Here is a 17,062-nt window from a genome sequence, read left to right as displayed (position 1 = left end):
AGACATATCCTAAAAGACTAGCAGCTGTAATTGCAGCAAAAGGTGGTTCTACAAAGTATTGACTCGGGGCTGAATAATTATGCACACCCCACTTTGCAGTTATTGATTTGTAAAAAATGTTTGGAATGATGTATGATTTTCGTTCCACTTCTCACGTGTACACCACTTTGTATTGGTCTTCCATGTGGAATTCCAATAAAATTGATGCATGTTTGTGGCAGTAATGTGACAAAATGTGGAAAACTTCCAAGGGGGCCGAATACTTTTGAAACCCACTGTATATATTCCTGTGTACACTACATATATACTGTAGTCACAATCAGATGTTTATATCTGACTTTAAAAATACGGGGACTGCTTTATTGAAGCAGCACAAGTAACTATTTTTTGATTGGTTTATTTCATTTTTGTGGACTAAGCAGAGCTATTACTGTATATATAAATTATTAATGATGACTTATCTGAGAAATAGAACATTTTATCATATTTTCTATTTTAATTACAGTTTAAATTTATTAGGCATCAGAGTCGGTGCATTTTCTCCCAACTCCGACTCCAGGTACCCAAAAATTGCCCTGACTCCGACTCCACAGCCCTGATTTCCCATGCAGATTATATACTGGACTGTGAAACTTGACTGTCTTCACAGGTATAATTTGTACAGTCCCTTTTGTGATTAACACCATCATCTCCTATTCCTCACAATTTGCTGTTATGGCTGCCCATAACATTCATAATGTAATTTCATAAAAGGCAAACAGGAAGCAGGGCTTGCTGGAGTCACTAAAATAGTCCAAATAGATATTACATTAAAGCGCAACTGCACTTCAAATCTAATATTATAGTAACTAAACTACAATTGTGACGTATTGAAATACTTTTAAAACCTTGATCTTTCTTACTTTATAAACATTTTCAAAGGTCCTCAGATTCTATAGATGCTTATGCCTAGGGTGGGACTGCAGGGAAAGATGCCAATGCTTAATGGTCATATAACACAAAAACTTCCTTGCATGCAGATATCATCCTTGATATTGTTCAGACATTCAATGTGAGTGGTTCTTTACAGTAGTATGTTTTGATCATTGCCAGAATAAACTGCTGATTTTCTCGTACTCTACCCATACAGATTCATATTCAATATATTGAAAGAAGGCACACATTTCCACAAATACCAAGGCTAGAATACAGTTTTTAGTTTATTTACCAATGGCTGCTTTACTTTGTCATGTACCTGCATGCCATCTAACAGAAAAAAAACAATGAAGTGAACATGAGAGGAGATTAAAGAAATTTATGCCGCACAGCTTTTGATTTACACAGCTCTGAGTAGGAAAGTCTACTTCAACTATCTGTACATGTAAGTGTACTCTGTTTAAACTAAAGCAAAGTCTGTTGGGGCCTGTTGAACAAATGTACCTTGGCAACAATTTGCAAATACACTGCATCCACAACGCATTCCTGGTTTTCAAAGCAGAATAGAGCCACTGTTCCATTCTGGTTTCCTAAATGCAGGATGTACTTAATAACAGTAGTGGACCAACTATGTACACAAGCCTCTATAGTCAATCAGATCTCTATAATGGGGGTCAAATAAAAAAAAAAAAGGCATTTAAGACAAAAAGGGATGATTTTAAAGAGGACATCATTAAAGTTATTAATGATAATCTCCCTGTGAGGAGACTGTAATGGTGCTTTCTAGTAGTTAATTCACATTGAATCATATTCAGCGCATCACTTTTTCCATAATTTTTTATGATATGGCCTTATTCCAAAATGGGTTACATTCATTTTTTCCCCCAGAATTTTGCACACAACACCTCATTATGACAACGTGAAAAATGTTTACTTTATATTTTTGCAAATTTATTAAATAAAAAGAAAATTGAGAAAGCACATTATTATTATTTAGTATTTATATAGCACCAACATCTTACCCAGCACTGTACAGACTATATATAGTCTTGTCACTTAACTGTCCCTCAGAGGGACTCACAATCTAATCCCTACCATAGTCTTATGTCTATGTATGTATCGTGAAGCGTAGTGTATGTATGCATCTTAGTCTAGGGCCAATTTTAGGGGGAAGCCAATTAACTTATCTGTATGTTTTTGGGATGTGGGAGGAAACCGTAGTGCCCAGAAGAAACCCACTTAGACACGGGGAGAACATACAAACACCTTGCAGATGTTGACCTGGCTGGGATTCGAACTGTGGACCCAGCGCTGCAAGGTGAGAGCGCCAACCACTATGCCACCATGTACATAAATATTCACAGCCTTTGCCATGAAGCTCAAAATTTAGCTCAGGTGCATCCTGTTTCCCCTGATCATCCTTGAGATGTTTCTGCAGCTTAATTGGAGTCCCCCTGTGGTAAATTAAGATGTTTGGACATGATTTGGAAAGGAACACACCTATCTATGTAAGGTCCCACAGTCAACAGTTCATGGAAGAGCACAAACCGAGCATGAAATCAAAGGAATTGTCTGTAGACCTCTGAGACAGGATTGTCTTGAGGCACAAATCTGGGGAAGGTTACAGAAAAAAGTCGCAATGAGCACAGTGGCCTCCATCATCCGTAAGTGGAAGAAGTTCAAAACCACCAGGACTCTTCCTAGAGCTGGGCGGCCATCTAAACTGAGCTATCGGGGAGTAGGGCCTTAGTAAAGGAGGTGACCAAGAACCAGATGGTCACTCAGTCAGAGTTCCTCTGTGGAGAGAAGAGAACCTTCCGGGACAACATCTCTGCAGCAATGCACCAATCAGGTCTGTATGGTTGAGTGGCCAGACAGAAGCCACTCCTTAGTACAAGGCACATGGCAGCTCTCCTTGAGTTTGGCAAAAGGCACCTGAAGGACTCTCGGACCATGAGAAAGCAATTCTCTGGTCTGATGAGATAAAGATTGAACTCTTTGGAGTAAAAGCCAGGAATCACGTTTGGATGAAACCAGGCACCGCTCATCACCAGGCCAATACCATCCCTACAGTGAAGCATGGTGGTGGCAGCATCATGTTGTGGGGATATTTTTCAGCGTCTGAAACAGGTATAGTAGGGAGGATAAAGGGAAAGATGACTGCAGCAATGTACAGAGACATCCTGGATTAAAATCTGGTCCAGAGCACTCTTGAAATAAGACTGGGGTGACAGTTCATGTTTCAGCAGGACAACGACCCTAAGTACAGCCAAGATATCCAACGAGTAGTTTTAGGACAACTCTGTGACTGTCCTTGAGTGGGCAGCCAGAACCCAGACCGAACAGAGAGTGAATATCTCTGGAGAGATCTTAAAATGGCTGTGCACTGAAGCTTTCCATGCAATCTGATGGAGCTTGAAAGGCTGCTGCAAAGAGAAATGGGCAAAACTGGCCAAGGATAGGTGTGCCAAGCTTGTGGACTGTAATTGCTGCCAAAGGTGCATTGACAAAGTATTGAGCAAAGGCTGTGAATACTTATGTATCTATTTCTCAAATTTTTTATTTGTATTACATTTTCCAAAACCTTATGTAAACTTTGTCACGTTGTTATTATGGAGTGTTATGCGTAGAATTCAGCAGAATAAAATGAATTTAATTCATTTTGGAATAAGGCAGTAACATAACAAAATGTGGGAAAAGTGAGGCGTTGAAAATACTTTCTGCACTGTATCATGCTTGCATTATTTATAGAAATAGAATGCACAAGTTTTAGTTACAAATGTTTAAAACCATTAGTTTATTTTTCTGTTGCTATAAATAATGCAAGATTGTTATACAGTATGATAAAACACTGTGAATGTAACACTAGAACCAACCATAGCTATTTCATCAGAAACATGCTTAAGGTGACCCCCGAGGTGAAAACAAACTGATAAGATAAACCATTATATTTATCCTCCTACTCCTATAAATGAATCCCAGGGTTTGCTTTTATATTTAAACATTTATAAAGTATGTTGAATGTTTTACGGTCTCTAATCAGAGGCAGCCGTATAAATGTCCCAGAGTTAGAAAAAGATTAATAGTTCATGTATTTTATCTCCCTCTGCTCTCAGAAGTTGTATTCTGCCAGGAAAACCTTTATGGCTGTAATCTGCTTATCAGCAATGTTTACTATATTCCTGACAAGGTACGACAAGACAGAAGCCATTCCTAGAAATTAACACTTTCAGGCAGCAAAATAAAGCAAGTAAAACAGCCAGGTTATCAATGCTTTGTACAGTACATACACGTTTATCTCTTCATGTCACATATCACCTCGGGCACACTTTAACATCTTAATTGGTTCTTCTACAGGTGTGAGTTTTTATGAGCTAATTTAAATATACTGTAGATCTGTGGATTCTTAAGCTTTTGAAATCAACCTGAAACTGAAATGTAAGAAATAAAACTAAGGGTAAGGCTGCTTTTTTCAGGAGACTGCTGCCCAAGCTCTGACAAGTCTACCAAACTGCCTGCAATGTTTGTATGCAGGAAATGCAGGTACGCATCTCCTGCCATCACACTCTAGCCTCTGCATCAATGCAGAGGCCAAATGGAATTAGTGGACTTAATCCCTATTGGGGTTAAAGAGGATCTGAAGTGAATTTTTTAAAAAATGCCTAAGGAGAGGGAAGACTTTGGGTCCAATAGAGCCTTCCCGTTCCTCCTACCGTACCCGCTCTCCAGCGCTGGTTCCCCCGTTAGCAATCTCCGACCGATGGGCGGAAGACAGCTCACTTCCGCCGTTGCTGGAGGTTTTGGGAATCTTCAGGAGCCCGAGTGATTCCGAAAACGGCCGCTCAGTACTACACATGAGCAAGTGCGCAGGAATGCGAGCTCGCACATGCGTAGTATAGAGCAGCCGTCTTTGGATTGCAAAAGCCTGCAGCAGCATAAGTGAGTGGTCTTCGGGGGGACCAGCGCTGGACTGCAGGCACAGTAGGAGAAACGGGAAGGCTCTATAAGACCCAGAGCCTTCCCTCCTTCAGGGAGTATCTGGGTTTTTGTTGTTTTTTTTACTTCAAATTCCCTTTAGGAAAGCGAACCTTTTTCTCAGAAAGCAGCATTATGGCATGGTAACTAATCACATCCCTTAGTTGTATACATTTAAGTTCAGGTCAAGGCATAGGTGTATGTGTATAAGTTCAGTTTGTCCAAAACACAAAAAAATTTAAATACACTAATTCTGTTTCTTCATAATTAAAATCTTCTTTGGGAGAGTCCTGGGGATAGAAAGCGTAAGGTTAAAAAATGGAATTAAATGTACTGTGATGGAATATAACTTTCCATATCCCTTTCAGTACAATACAAATGCTGCTCTATCAAGCATTTCAGGACTCAATGGCTGTGTAATGACTTATTTAATAATAGAATATTAATAGTCTAAAATTATAATAATATCTAGTATAAGGTAAGGATTTGTTTACAGGCTAAATACAGACTTCACTGGTGGTTAAAAGAAATGTATCTAGGTTTTGGTTCCAACTACATCATAGCATCACACTCTCTATATACTATCCCATTGCACAGAAAATGTAAAATGTCACATAGGTAAGAAATAAAATGTGTAAATTTAAAGTGTACCTGAAGTGAAATTTAGTAAAAAAATGTTAACTACTTAGCCAAGTAGAGGAAAGCCTCTGGATGATCCAGATGCTTCCACCATTCCTGGGACCCTCTGAAACCATTCAACGAGTTCTTGTCAAATTACTTCAGCAGCCGTGCTCCTGTCAGCGTGTGAGCGCAGCTGCAAGACAGCTTTTTCCTCTACACGAGTGGCTCCATGCTTCTGCGCAGGCAGTCAGTGCATCTGCTCAGTGCAGCCACGCTTGCACACGGATGGGAACAAGAAGGATTAGAGAAGCCTCTGGAGGATCCAGAGGCTTCCCTCTACAGAGGCAATTATCTAACTTAGATTTTAGTAAGTAACAGGTTTGCTTTAAATGTATTGTGTATGTCATGGTCTCCCCCACTAAAAACAAAAAACTGTGTTGGTGATGTGCTTGGAGCAGTACTTAGTGAAGGAGTGGAAAAAGTTTTTAGGCAGTGGGAGCAATAAGAAAAGATAAAAAGTTTATTTTGCTCAGAGCATCTAGACTGCAGCCGCTATATTCCTTGTGTGACCAAAATGAGCTATTTTACAGCTTTCACTTTCCTAGCTGTACAAAACATCCATATGGCGTAATGGAATACAACTTTCTGGATGACTACATTAGCTGCAGAACTTTCAATCAAACCCACATCTTAAGAGTGCACCTAATGAGAACAAAAACATCTCAAACAAAATAGCTGGGCTGTTAGTTCGTTTACTACCACAATAAAGTAGCTTTCATCTGACCGTGCCTAGTGAACATCATTGGGTACTTAAAGGGAACCTAAACTGAGAATATGGATGTTTCCTTTTAAACAATACCAGTTGCCTGCCGGTCCTGCTGATGCCTTTGGCCGCAGTAGTGGCAGGATCACAGACCTGAAACAAGCATGCAGCTAATCCAGTCTGACTTCAGACTGCATGCTTGTTGAGGGGCTGTGGCTAAAAGTATTAGAGACACAGGATCAGCAAGAGAGTCAGGCAACTGGTATTAGTTTAAAAGGGAAAAATCCATATCCTTCTCAGTTTAGGTTCCCTTTAAAGAAATCTAAGTGAAAAAAAAAAAGTGGCCAGGCCTTCCAGGCCCCTCGCCGTCACCCCACACTGCTCCGTTCCTCTGCTGTCCCCCTCTGAACGCTGCATGCAAGCTTCTGTGGCTGGGAGCATTCTGCGTTTGCACATTAACTAAAAGCTGATACTGTGCAGAACACTCACGGCCACGGATGTGCGATCAAGGAGGAATGCAGTCTACGCTGCGTATGGGCAGTAGCCAGCAACTCACTGAGTCTCACAGCTTAGAGGGGGACACCGGGGGAATGCAACATCGTGAAATGACGGTAAGGGACAAGGAAGATTTCAAGGGGCTGGAAAAATCCACTGGTAAGCAACTGGTCGCATTTTCTTTAACTTTTTAGGACTCCCTTTAAAGAGATCCCGAGACGGAGCTCAGAAACGCATACTTAACCGCTTCCAGATGGTGGTGATTGAAATCTACACCGTTTAGAGGCTGTTATGCCAGGGCGTAGAGTAAACCTCACTGCAGCCGTGTGCTCTTGCCACTCTCGTCGCTCTCTGCCCGCCAGGGCTCACTCACCCTGACTGCAGAGCTCTGTGAGCCGGTCAGAAGTCTATTTCATTGGCTCCTGACCCGGTCATCAATGTGAGCAAATCCCATTGGCTTACACTGATGACAGGGTCAGGAGTCAATGAAACCATCTCACAGAGCTCTGCTGTCATACAGATGGCAAAGTGGGTGGCGCGTGTGTGTGTGTGTGTGTGTGTGTGTGTGTGTGTGTGTGTGTGTGTGTGTGTGTGTGTGTGTGTGTGTGTGTGTGTGTGTGTGTGTGTGTGTGTTAAACGGCGGTAACATAGATTCAGTGCGGCGATTAGTTAGTATGTGGCGGTTTTTGGTGCCAGCAGTGTCTGGTCCTTAAGGGGCCAGAGACTGCTGGTACTGAAGGGGTTAAATGACAACTGAAGCAAGGCTTCAGCATAACCAAGTGCTTAGCTGTCCTGCTAATCCTCTGCCTCTAATAATGTTAAGCCATAGACCTGGAACAAGTATGTGCAGATCAGGTGGTTCTGACATTGTCAGATCTGAGTACATTAGCTGCATGCTTGTTTCTTGTGTGATGTAGATAAATAGATCAGCAGTGCTGGCAAGCAACTGGTAATGTTTAAAAATAAATATGGCAGTCTACATATCGCTTTCACTTCAGTTGTCCTTTAAAGCACAACTGAAGTGAGTGGGATATGGAGGCTGCCATATTTATTTCCTTTTAAAAAATACCTGTTGCCTGGAAGCCCTGTTGATGTATTTGGTTGCAGTAGAGTCTGAATAACACCAGAAACAAGTATGCAGCTAATCTTGTCAGATGTGACAATGTCAGAAACACTTGCTGCCTGCTTGTTCAGGGGCTGTGGCTAAAAGTATTAGAGGCAGAGTATCAGCAGAATAGCCAGGCAACTGGTATTGCCTAACAGAAAACAAACATGGCAGCCCCAATATCCTTCTCACTTCAGTTGTCCTTTAAGTAGAGGAAAGCCTCTGAATCCTAATAAGGGCTTCCCTTGCTGTCCTTTGGTTCCCATTGCTGCTTCTGAAGCCTCCAGCTGTTCAGGGTTGCACTCCTTATCTAGCATGAGTGCGGCCGTGCTGTACAGCTGTGCTCATGCTTGAAGGGGAGCGTGGCCCTGATCAGACAAGCCTTTGTCAGTAATTGTTGGAGGGTCCACACTAAGCAATGGGGGACCAGAGGACAGCAAGGGAGTCCTCATTAGGATCCAGAGGCTTCCCTCTTCTTACGCAAGTCTGTGATTTTTATACCTGAGCTTTGGCTTGGGTATACTTTAAGAAACAGAACCAGGAGCTAGCTAGGTGTCCCAATTCATACAGAGACCTCTAAGGAAAATCCCTGATAGTGGTCTAGTAGAATAGCCAAGGGTCTTTACTCTACATATGAAAAATGCTTGCCCATCTGGTTAACAAGCACCAGTCAATGTTTAATAAGTGCCATCAGCAGCAGCCAGCCCATTATACCATGATACTTGGCTACCCAAACAAGTGAGTCTCAAGAATGTAAGTAACTTTCAGGTCATTAGATGTGCTTGCACACTCACTTTTTTTCAATATAATCTACCTGAAGTTACATTCCCAGCAGGATGAAAAGTATCATGTTGTGAAACCTTTACTATTATCCAAGATAAACCCAATCCTTCTAAAGACAATACACAGCAGTCTGCACTTCTACAAGAGCTTCATTCTATGTACACAAAAGAAATCCCTGTTCAGCACTTTCACTTTTCATAGCGTATGTCCCATACAAGTTATGGGGTACACTATGTTACTAATCTTCTAGCACTGGCTTTTGCCGCACATTTGTCTAGGTCAATCATATTAGTGCATATTTAGGAGTCAGTTAAAATCAAGATAGTCACGTTTCTACTTTTTAAGTTATTTTCTGGTCCTGATAAGTTTCATTTATGGACCGCAAGTTGGCAACCATATTTCTTTATAACTGCAATACACCAACAAGAATAACGTTACTGTTGCCAGTATTATTCTTGGAAACCACCAAGATTAAGCAATATGGCAAACATTTTGTAATAAAGTCCTTCATGCCATTATGAATTTAAAGATTAGTTATTGTGCATCACTCTCTTGCCCTGATGTAGAGCTAGCAGGTTGCACATTGTCTGCTAGACTGTGTGCATGCTCTAGGAACAGGTCCTTCAGTACACTTAGCTCTTTAGTTAGGAGCTTAATTTTTGCCTCAAGGCGTTCATTTTCTTCTTTTAGTTGGTTAACTCTTTGCAATGTGTCTTGAGCTTTCTGTTTGCTTTTTAACCGGCTCTTTTTGACTGCCATATTATTACGCTCTCTGCGTAGGCGGTACTCATCACTGCTACGATCCATCCGCTGTCCTTTCTTGCTTTTACTGGGAGGTGTGGCTTTACCTCCACCACCTGGGTTTAGAGGCACAAGCTGGGGAGTGGCTGGGCTGCCTGATTGGACATCACTAAGGTCTTCGGGTGAAGTAGGCGGAGGTACATTCATTGTGGATAACCTCTGATGCCGTTGAGAAGGCTGAAATTAACTCTTCTGCCGAGCTATATTAAAAAAAAAAAAAAAAAAAAAAAATTTCTTAACGTTACATGCTAAAAATAATTAACATGCTATTAAACCACAACACACTTTTTGTAAACACTGCCCAATGTATCACTTTTGGACTTAAGGTGGTCATACACTAGTTGATGCCCACCAGATCAGCCATTCTGTTTTGCTACCGAGGAGCAAAGGTCTCTTATAACTGATTTAAGTATTCCCAACAACCAGAGCATGTAATTGACAGCATTTCTACTTTGGCTGTCCTTGTAATGTCCTTTGGTTTGGATGGGCTCCCTTCTGTTGCTCTGCTCCCCATTCCTGGGTCTGACTGGAAGTAGTTACACAAAGGACAAAACCTGGTCAGAAGCATTCTGGGCATGCGTACTTGAGAAGTGAAGCGTTGCTTGTGGCGAGCATCACTTCTCCAGAAGCCATGTCCAGAACACTCGCAGCTACTGTGCACAACTGGGCAGGACTGCACATGATGGACAGAGTATGCTCCTTTCCTTTGTCAAATGGGAGGCAGAGTGGCTCAACAGAGGGAAGCTCAAACAAAGAGGATCATTAGTAAGTATTTTAACACCATACTGCACACACTGGCATGTGTAGTTTACTAGGGTTCAGGTGCACTCTAAAAGCTTTCTTCACTTATAGTGAACCCGATGTGAGAGTTATATAGATATAGGTATATATATATATATATATATATATATATATATATATATATATATATATATATCATATTAATTTCCTTTTAAGCAATACTAGTTGCCTGTCTGTCCAGCTGATCCTTTTCCTCTAACAATTTCAGCCATAGACCCTGTACAAGCATATGAAATCAGGTGTTTCGGACATTGTTTGAACTGATAAGATTAGCTTGTTTCTGGTGTTATTCAAACACTACTGCAGCCAAATAGATCAGGAGGGCTGCCAGGGAACTGGTATAGTTTAAAAAGGGAATAAATATGGCAGCTTCCATATCACGCTCACCTCGGATTCACTTTAATAAACCAAAGACTGCCTTCAGTGACAGCATTTTGGTAAGCTCACATTACCATTTACATTAAACATGAGGAAAAATAAATGGATGGGGGGATGCAGTAACTTTATTTTTCAACAAGTTATCCTGTTGATTCTGACTTACAGTCATACTCATGAGGAAACTACAGCCTGCTAGTGCTATGAATTCAACCCGGTAATAGAGGGATGGATTCCTCTCCTCCCTCCCTGTAAAGTTGCACTCATTGCGCAAGGATAGCGTTAACTCACCCAATCTCTCATTGCGCAAGGATAGCGTTAACTCACCCAATCGCACTTTCCAGCGCCGTTCACCATGGGTTGTGTCATGTGACCTGCCGTCAGTGATGTACCAGCGTGTCACATGGCACCACCGTGGCCATGGAGATCGCCACCGGAAAGTGCAATTGGGGGACTTTAAACCTATCCTTTAGTGCGCTAGCAACTCTTCAGAGAGGGAGGAGAGCGCAAGAGAGGAATGCGGGAAGCATGCATCCTGCAACTAAAAGTGCGTGCATTACATATAAAACATTTTGTATTATTCAAGTTAATTACATGGTTTGCAAAACTGACTTCTTGTGAGGTTTACCGGCAGTACAGTGGTGTAGTGGATAGCTCTCTTGCCTTGCAGTGCTGGGTCCCCAGTTCGAATCACACACTATCTGCACAAGGTTTGTATGTTCTCCCCATGGGTCTGACCATGACAGACATGACTTACTGTATTTTTCAGAATAAGACCCTTTTGCTCCCCCAAAAAACAGGAGGTTGGGTAGAGGCGGGATAAGTGGGTGGTTCCTATATTCCAAAGACACTGTAAAATGCTGTGCAGAGTACACAGGGAAGGTCTTACCCGATCCTGCCACTGCGTTCCCCAACCCCATGCCCCCCCCCCCCGCTCAGGTCCTGATGGTAAATGGGCTCCTCTTCTCTTTCTGCAGCTGTGACATTGCTGTACACTGCTGTCACCTACCGCCATTCAGCTCTGGGTCCTCTGCTATGGCGCTTTGAGTCCGCAAGGAGAAAAGCGCAATATAAATGTTATTTGTCTTGTCTTGTCTTGCTATGTGTGGCCTCAGTACTTTCGTATTGATCCTGTATTGTAACACGAGCGGCGCACATGTGCCTGGGTCATGCATGTGCACGCATGACACCTGCACACACGCACCGCTGATGTTACAGTAAAGAACCAATACGGATATATGGAGGCCGCAAGCAGAATGGAGGCCGCAACCAGACAATCATCCGCAGATCTGAAAATCCATCCTGGTGGATCTGATCTGCAAATGAATGTCAGTTAAATCGTGTGTATGATGATCTGCAGATCTCATAGACTATCATTGCAATTTGCAGGAATGGATTTTTGGCAGGAACAGATCTTTTGCAGATACTGATCTTTTGTGTCTGATCTGTGTGTGCAGCATCTTGCAAAGATTTTTTTCTGATGGGGCGTTCAGCTCCATAGAAAAGACTGTGAAGGTATGGCTCTCATACTACATGGAAGGGGGTAATATTGGTCTGTAATCTTTCATTTTCAAAAGACTATGGTCTGATGTGTGTATGTGGCCTAAGTGTATGGCTGATGGCTGGCTATCCTATACTGGAACTCCAATAGCTTGCCAATTTATACTGGGCTTGCTCACCTTTAGTGTGCAAACGTATACTGGGGCACTTATAGGATGTTAACCTATGCAGGGGCACCTATAGCTTGCAAACCTATACGGGGGCGCCTTTAGCTTGTCGACCTGTACAGGGCTCACCTATAGCTTGCCGACCTGTACCGGGGGGCACCTTTAACTTGCTGGCCTATATGGGGCACCTATAGCTTGCTGTCCTACACGGGGGACACCTATAGCTTGCTGACCAACACGGGGGCAACATATAAAGCTCACAATCTAATCCTGATATAGTCTAATGTGCTGCCATATGTTATGTATTTAGTAGCACTGATGTACTCCCTCACGGGGTACTGGACCTGGCGCCCACTTGAGAGGGAGGGAGAGGACAGGAAGGGAACACTGCACACACGGGACATTTGCATGGCAATCAGCAAAGCGCTGAAAAAGCGCTAAGTATGAATCAGCCCAGAGACTGAAAACTAAGGGCATGGAGAGAGGAAAAAAAAAGTAGATATGATCTCCGGATGAAATCCGAATGAGTTTAATTTGGATTTCATCCTCCTATGTAGTGCAGCTGAGCTAAACTTACCCAGCAGCCTTCTTCTTTAATCCGTCCCACGCTGCGTTCCAAGCCGTGGTCACATGACAACAAACATTTCCTCCTTCCGGGTTGAAGGAGGTAGCATGGTAGTCACATGACGCGGCTTGGAACGCAGCGTGGGACGGATTAAAGAAGACGGCAGATGGGTACGTTTAACACCCCCCCCCCCCCCTTACAAACCCGCTCAGCTGCACTAATTAGGATCATGAAATCCCAATGAAACTCATTCGGATTTAATCCGGAGATTATCACTGCTGATAAGGATTCATACTAAGTTTTGTAGACAAAGATTTGTACACAGTCCCTATAGTGTGCAGCAGAGTCTTGTGTACAACACTGCTCTACCCCCAGCCTCTCCGCCCCCTTCCCAAGTGCTATGTACTGTATTGATGCTGGAGCAGTCTGCTGAGCCAGTTCTGCCACCATTGGAGGTGGTCAGAGTGAGTGTAATAAGCTGCGGCTGGGAGTACACTTGTCTGTCAGTCTTCTGTATGAATTTTCTGCACACCATGCCTGCAGTGCTTCACTGCTCTGTTTTTATCTGTACGGGGGAAAATGCATTCAAGTGTGCCCTAGCCAATTGAATAACTTTGGTTCTCAGTTCACCTGTGGAGAAGGGGGGGTTCTAATTACGATTCTGACTGTTCAACTGTGTGTGCAGAAGCGTGCCTCTGTTCAGGGGTGTGTGCGCCTGTAATTAACTGGGGCAGCACAGTGGCATAGTGGTTAGCACTCTCGCCTTGCAGCGCTGGGACCTCAGTTCAGATCCCAGCCAGGTCAACATCTGCAAGGAGTTTGTACGTTCTCCCCGAGTCTGCATGGGTTTTCTCCCACATCTCAAAAACATACAGATAAGTTAATTGGCCGTAGACTATGATACATACACTACACGATACATACTGTACATAGACATAGGACTATGGTCGGGATTAGAGTATGAGCTCCTCTGAGGGAAAGTTAGTGACAAGACAATATACTCTGTACAGCGCTGCAGAAAATGTCAGTGCTATATAAATAGTAATAGTGTGTGTGTGTGTGTGTGTGTGTGTGTGTGTGTGTGTGTGTGTGTGTGTGTGTGAGCCTAGGGACTACTAGACTGACAGGGATATTGGATGCTCCCTCCCTGATGCCACAAACTGCCCTCAGGAATTTACAGTTTAAATACTGCATTACATAGTTACATAAGTTGAAAAAAAAAAAAGACATACGTCCATAGAGTTCAACCAGAGAACAAAGCATTATATTAGTGACCTCAGGAACCTATACCCTAATCCTTGTCATGTCACTGAGACAGTGATTAAAGTGTAATGCTAGTGGCTGGATAGTGTAATGGTTCAGGGCTCTGCCTCTGAGACCTGGGTTCGAATCTCGGCTCTGCCTGTTTAGTAAGCCTGCACCTATTCAGTAGGAGATCTTGGGCAAGTCTCCCTAACACTGCTACTGCCTATAGAGCGCGTCCTAGTGGCTGCAGCTCTGGTGCTTTGAGTCTGCCAGGAGAAAAGTGTGATATGTTCTGTGTTTGTCTGGGTTTACACACTGAGATTTTCTGGCAGATTTACTGTCAGAACCAGTATTTCCAACATGTCTGATTTGATTTCCGATCAATTGCCGACCGGTTTCCATTCACGTCAATAGGAAAGCGATCGAAAAATGCTTGGAAATTGATCTGAAATCAGATCGGACATGTTGGAAATACTCGATCTGCCAGAAAATCTCAGTGTGCACCTAGCATAAGATTCTAAGGACAGGTCGTGACGTGAGGCAAGGATTAGAGTTCAGAATATTTTTACTTGTGGGCGTGGCCTGATTTCAGGGTGGAGTTAAAAGCACCAGATTGCCTGTGCCTACAGGCTTTGATGACGTAAATTCGACTCAGCCCAAAATGCTTATGTCAGAAAATTGCAGCACAGAAAACATAATGAAAATTATGATTTTGCAATGTGTACAATAGCATGCTATTCACCAAGTGTGACCCCTGACTTGTATTTCAAATAACTCATTTTCTTATCACAAAGAAAACAATGCTAGTTGAAAGTATTGCAGATAAAAGCATTTTCAGGGAAGAAGCCTAGCTGGGAGGAAATTATGTAGGGAGAGGGGTTGAGAGGGATGAATAAACCATGACTCACATAGACATTTATTATGCTGGGCATAGACGGTTCGTTTATGCGCCGGCATCGATCAATCCCCGCAGGCACTTCCTTATCAGCGTTTCATTTCTACCATTGTCCGCCCGCGGGGATAGAGCGCGGTATCGACCCACCGCGGTGATCGGACAGGTTGAATATTATCAATCGAGCCATCAGCGGCTCGATTGATAATATAAAGCGAACCATCTAGGGGGAAGCAGTAAAAGAAGGGGAGAGAAACACTTGAATTACAATGAAAGATACCACTGCCAAGAGCAGATTACAATGAGTAAATCACACTTAAGGCTCGTTTCCACCATAGCGAATCCGCATGCGGCGACGAGATGCGGATTCGCTTGTTACACTGAAGTGGCCGGGGCTGTTTCCACATGTGCGGCGTGCGGGAGCGATTTGGCGGCGGGCCAAATCTGCACGACGGGACCCACCGAATTCGCCTGCGTCGGGAATCCGTGCGAATCGCCGCTAATGTATTTAATAGTAAAAACGCATGCGTTTGTTACATGCGTTTTTACCCGCGATTTCGCACCTTTTTCAATGTTATTTTGCCCTGGCAGTGTCATGGTTCATTTTGCATGGCACCCTGCCATGCGAAATCGCACGCGAAATCGCGGGTAAAAACGCATGCGGAAACGCATCCGCATGCGTTTTTACAAGCGTCGGAATGCCGGCGAAATCGCGTCGCAACAGTGGAAACGAGCCCTTAAAAAACCTGACAGCATAGAAGTGACAACAGGGGATAGAGCTGACATATAGAGATGACAGCAGAGGAACGGCAACAGAAGATAGACAAAATACAGAGCAGAAAGATGACAGGCTTGAAAACAGGCAGACATTATATACAGACACAGCCAGATTACATCACTGTAACTGCAAACTACCACAAGCTAATTTGCATGCTGCACAGTGATTGGACAAAAGGAGCAGCTGGAGGAAGGAGGGGCTAGAGGAAGTAGGAATCAGCTGGATGGCACTGTAAATTTGCCAACCGACATATGGATGCACTGTCCACTAGAATGCTGTAGCAGAAATAAGAACATCTTACAGGTATAGTACAGCAAACATACATTTATTAAAGCAGTATTTATGCAACACATCTGATAATTTTACAGTATAAAATGTAAAGGTTACTTCTGGTTTAAATGTAAAACACATACAAATAAGAAGTACATTTCTCCCAGAGTAAAATGAGCCATAAATTACTTTTCTCCTATGTTGCTGTCACTTACAGTAGGTAGTACAAATCTGACATTACCAACAGATTTTTGGCTAGTCCATCTCTCCATAGGGGATTCTCAGCATGGCCTCTTCATAAAGACATTCCCTGAAAAATCTTTATACAAAGATGCTGGCCAGCCTCCCTGCACACCATTTTGGCAGTTGCATAGAGCAACTGCCATTCACTAAGTGCTTTTAAAAATAAAGAAAACCCTGAGACCCCCTCCCCTATGAGAAGATGGGCTAGTCCAAAATCTGTCTGTAATTTCAGATTTCTACTACCTACTGTAAGTGACAGCAACATAGGAGAAAAGTAGCTTATGGCTCATTTTTCTCATTTTACTCAGGAAGAAATGTACTTCATATTTGAATGCGTTTTAAATTTTAAGATTTTTGCGACAGTTCCTCTTTTAAGTTGGAAAACCACTGGGTCTGCACAGCCTCGCCCTCCCTCCCGCTGACGTCACCAGGAGTGTATTGCACAGGCCCCGTATGGTCTGTGCCTGCGCAGTACGCTCCTGGTGATGTCAGCGGGAGCATGGACACAGCCGTGCAGGCACAGTGGTTTTCCGACTTTAAAGTCGTAAATTCCAGAAGTGAACCAGAGGCGGGGCCCAGAGCATCAGTGAGTGGCTGCGCGGGTACAGGATGTCTGCGGGGGACCATAAGAAGCCCTGGGTACGTTCAACTCATTTTCCCCCGACCCCCCCTACAGTAGTCCTTTAAAGCAAGTTTTTTCAAACATATTCATTAAAAACCAAATAGGTTTGTAATGTATCACCTGCCTGCCATGTGCCCAGCTACTGT

General features: G+C 43.1%; 1 protein-coding gene across 2 annotated transcripts in view; it reads right to left on the bottom strand.

Annotated features, from left to right (window-relative positions):
* Nucleotides 1-1,181: 1,181 nt before the first annotated feature.
* Nucleotides 1,182-17,062, bottom strand: part of CEBPG (CCAAT enhancer binding protein gamma) — a 33,956-nt gene continuing 18,075 nt past the window's right edge. For both annotated transcript variants that reach the window (XM_068240211.1, XM_068240210.1), the window contains one exon: nucleotides 1,182-9,658. In XM_068240211.1, coding sequence (XP_068096312.1) covers nucleotides 9,192-9,605 — 414 coding nt within the window. In that variant the 5' untranslated portion in view covers nucleotides 9,606-9,658 and the 3' untranslated portion in view covers nucleotides 1,182-9,191. The remainder of the gene's footprint in view (nucleotides 9,659-17,062) is intronic.

Source organism: Hyperolius riggenbachi, chromosome 6 (genome assembly GCF_040937935.1).
Source record: "Hyperolius riggenbachi isolate aHypRig1 chromosome 6, aHypRig1.pri, whole genome shotgun sequence".
Taxonomy (NCBI): domain Eukaryota; kingdom Metazoa; phylum Chordata; class Amphibia; order Anura; family Hyperoliidae; genus Hyperolius; species Hyperolius riggenbachi.
This window is presented reverse-complemented; position numbering and strand designations above follow the sequence as displayed.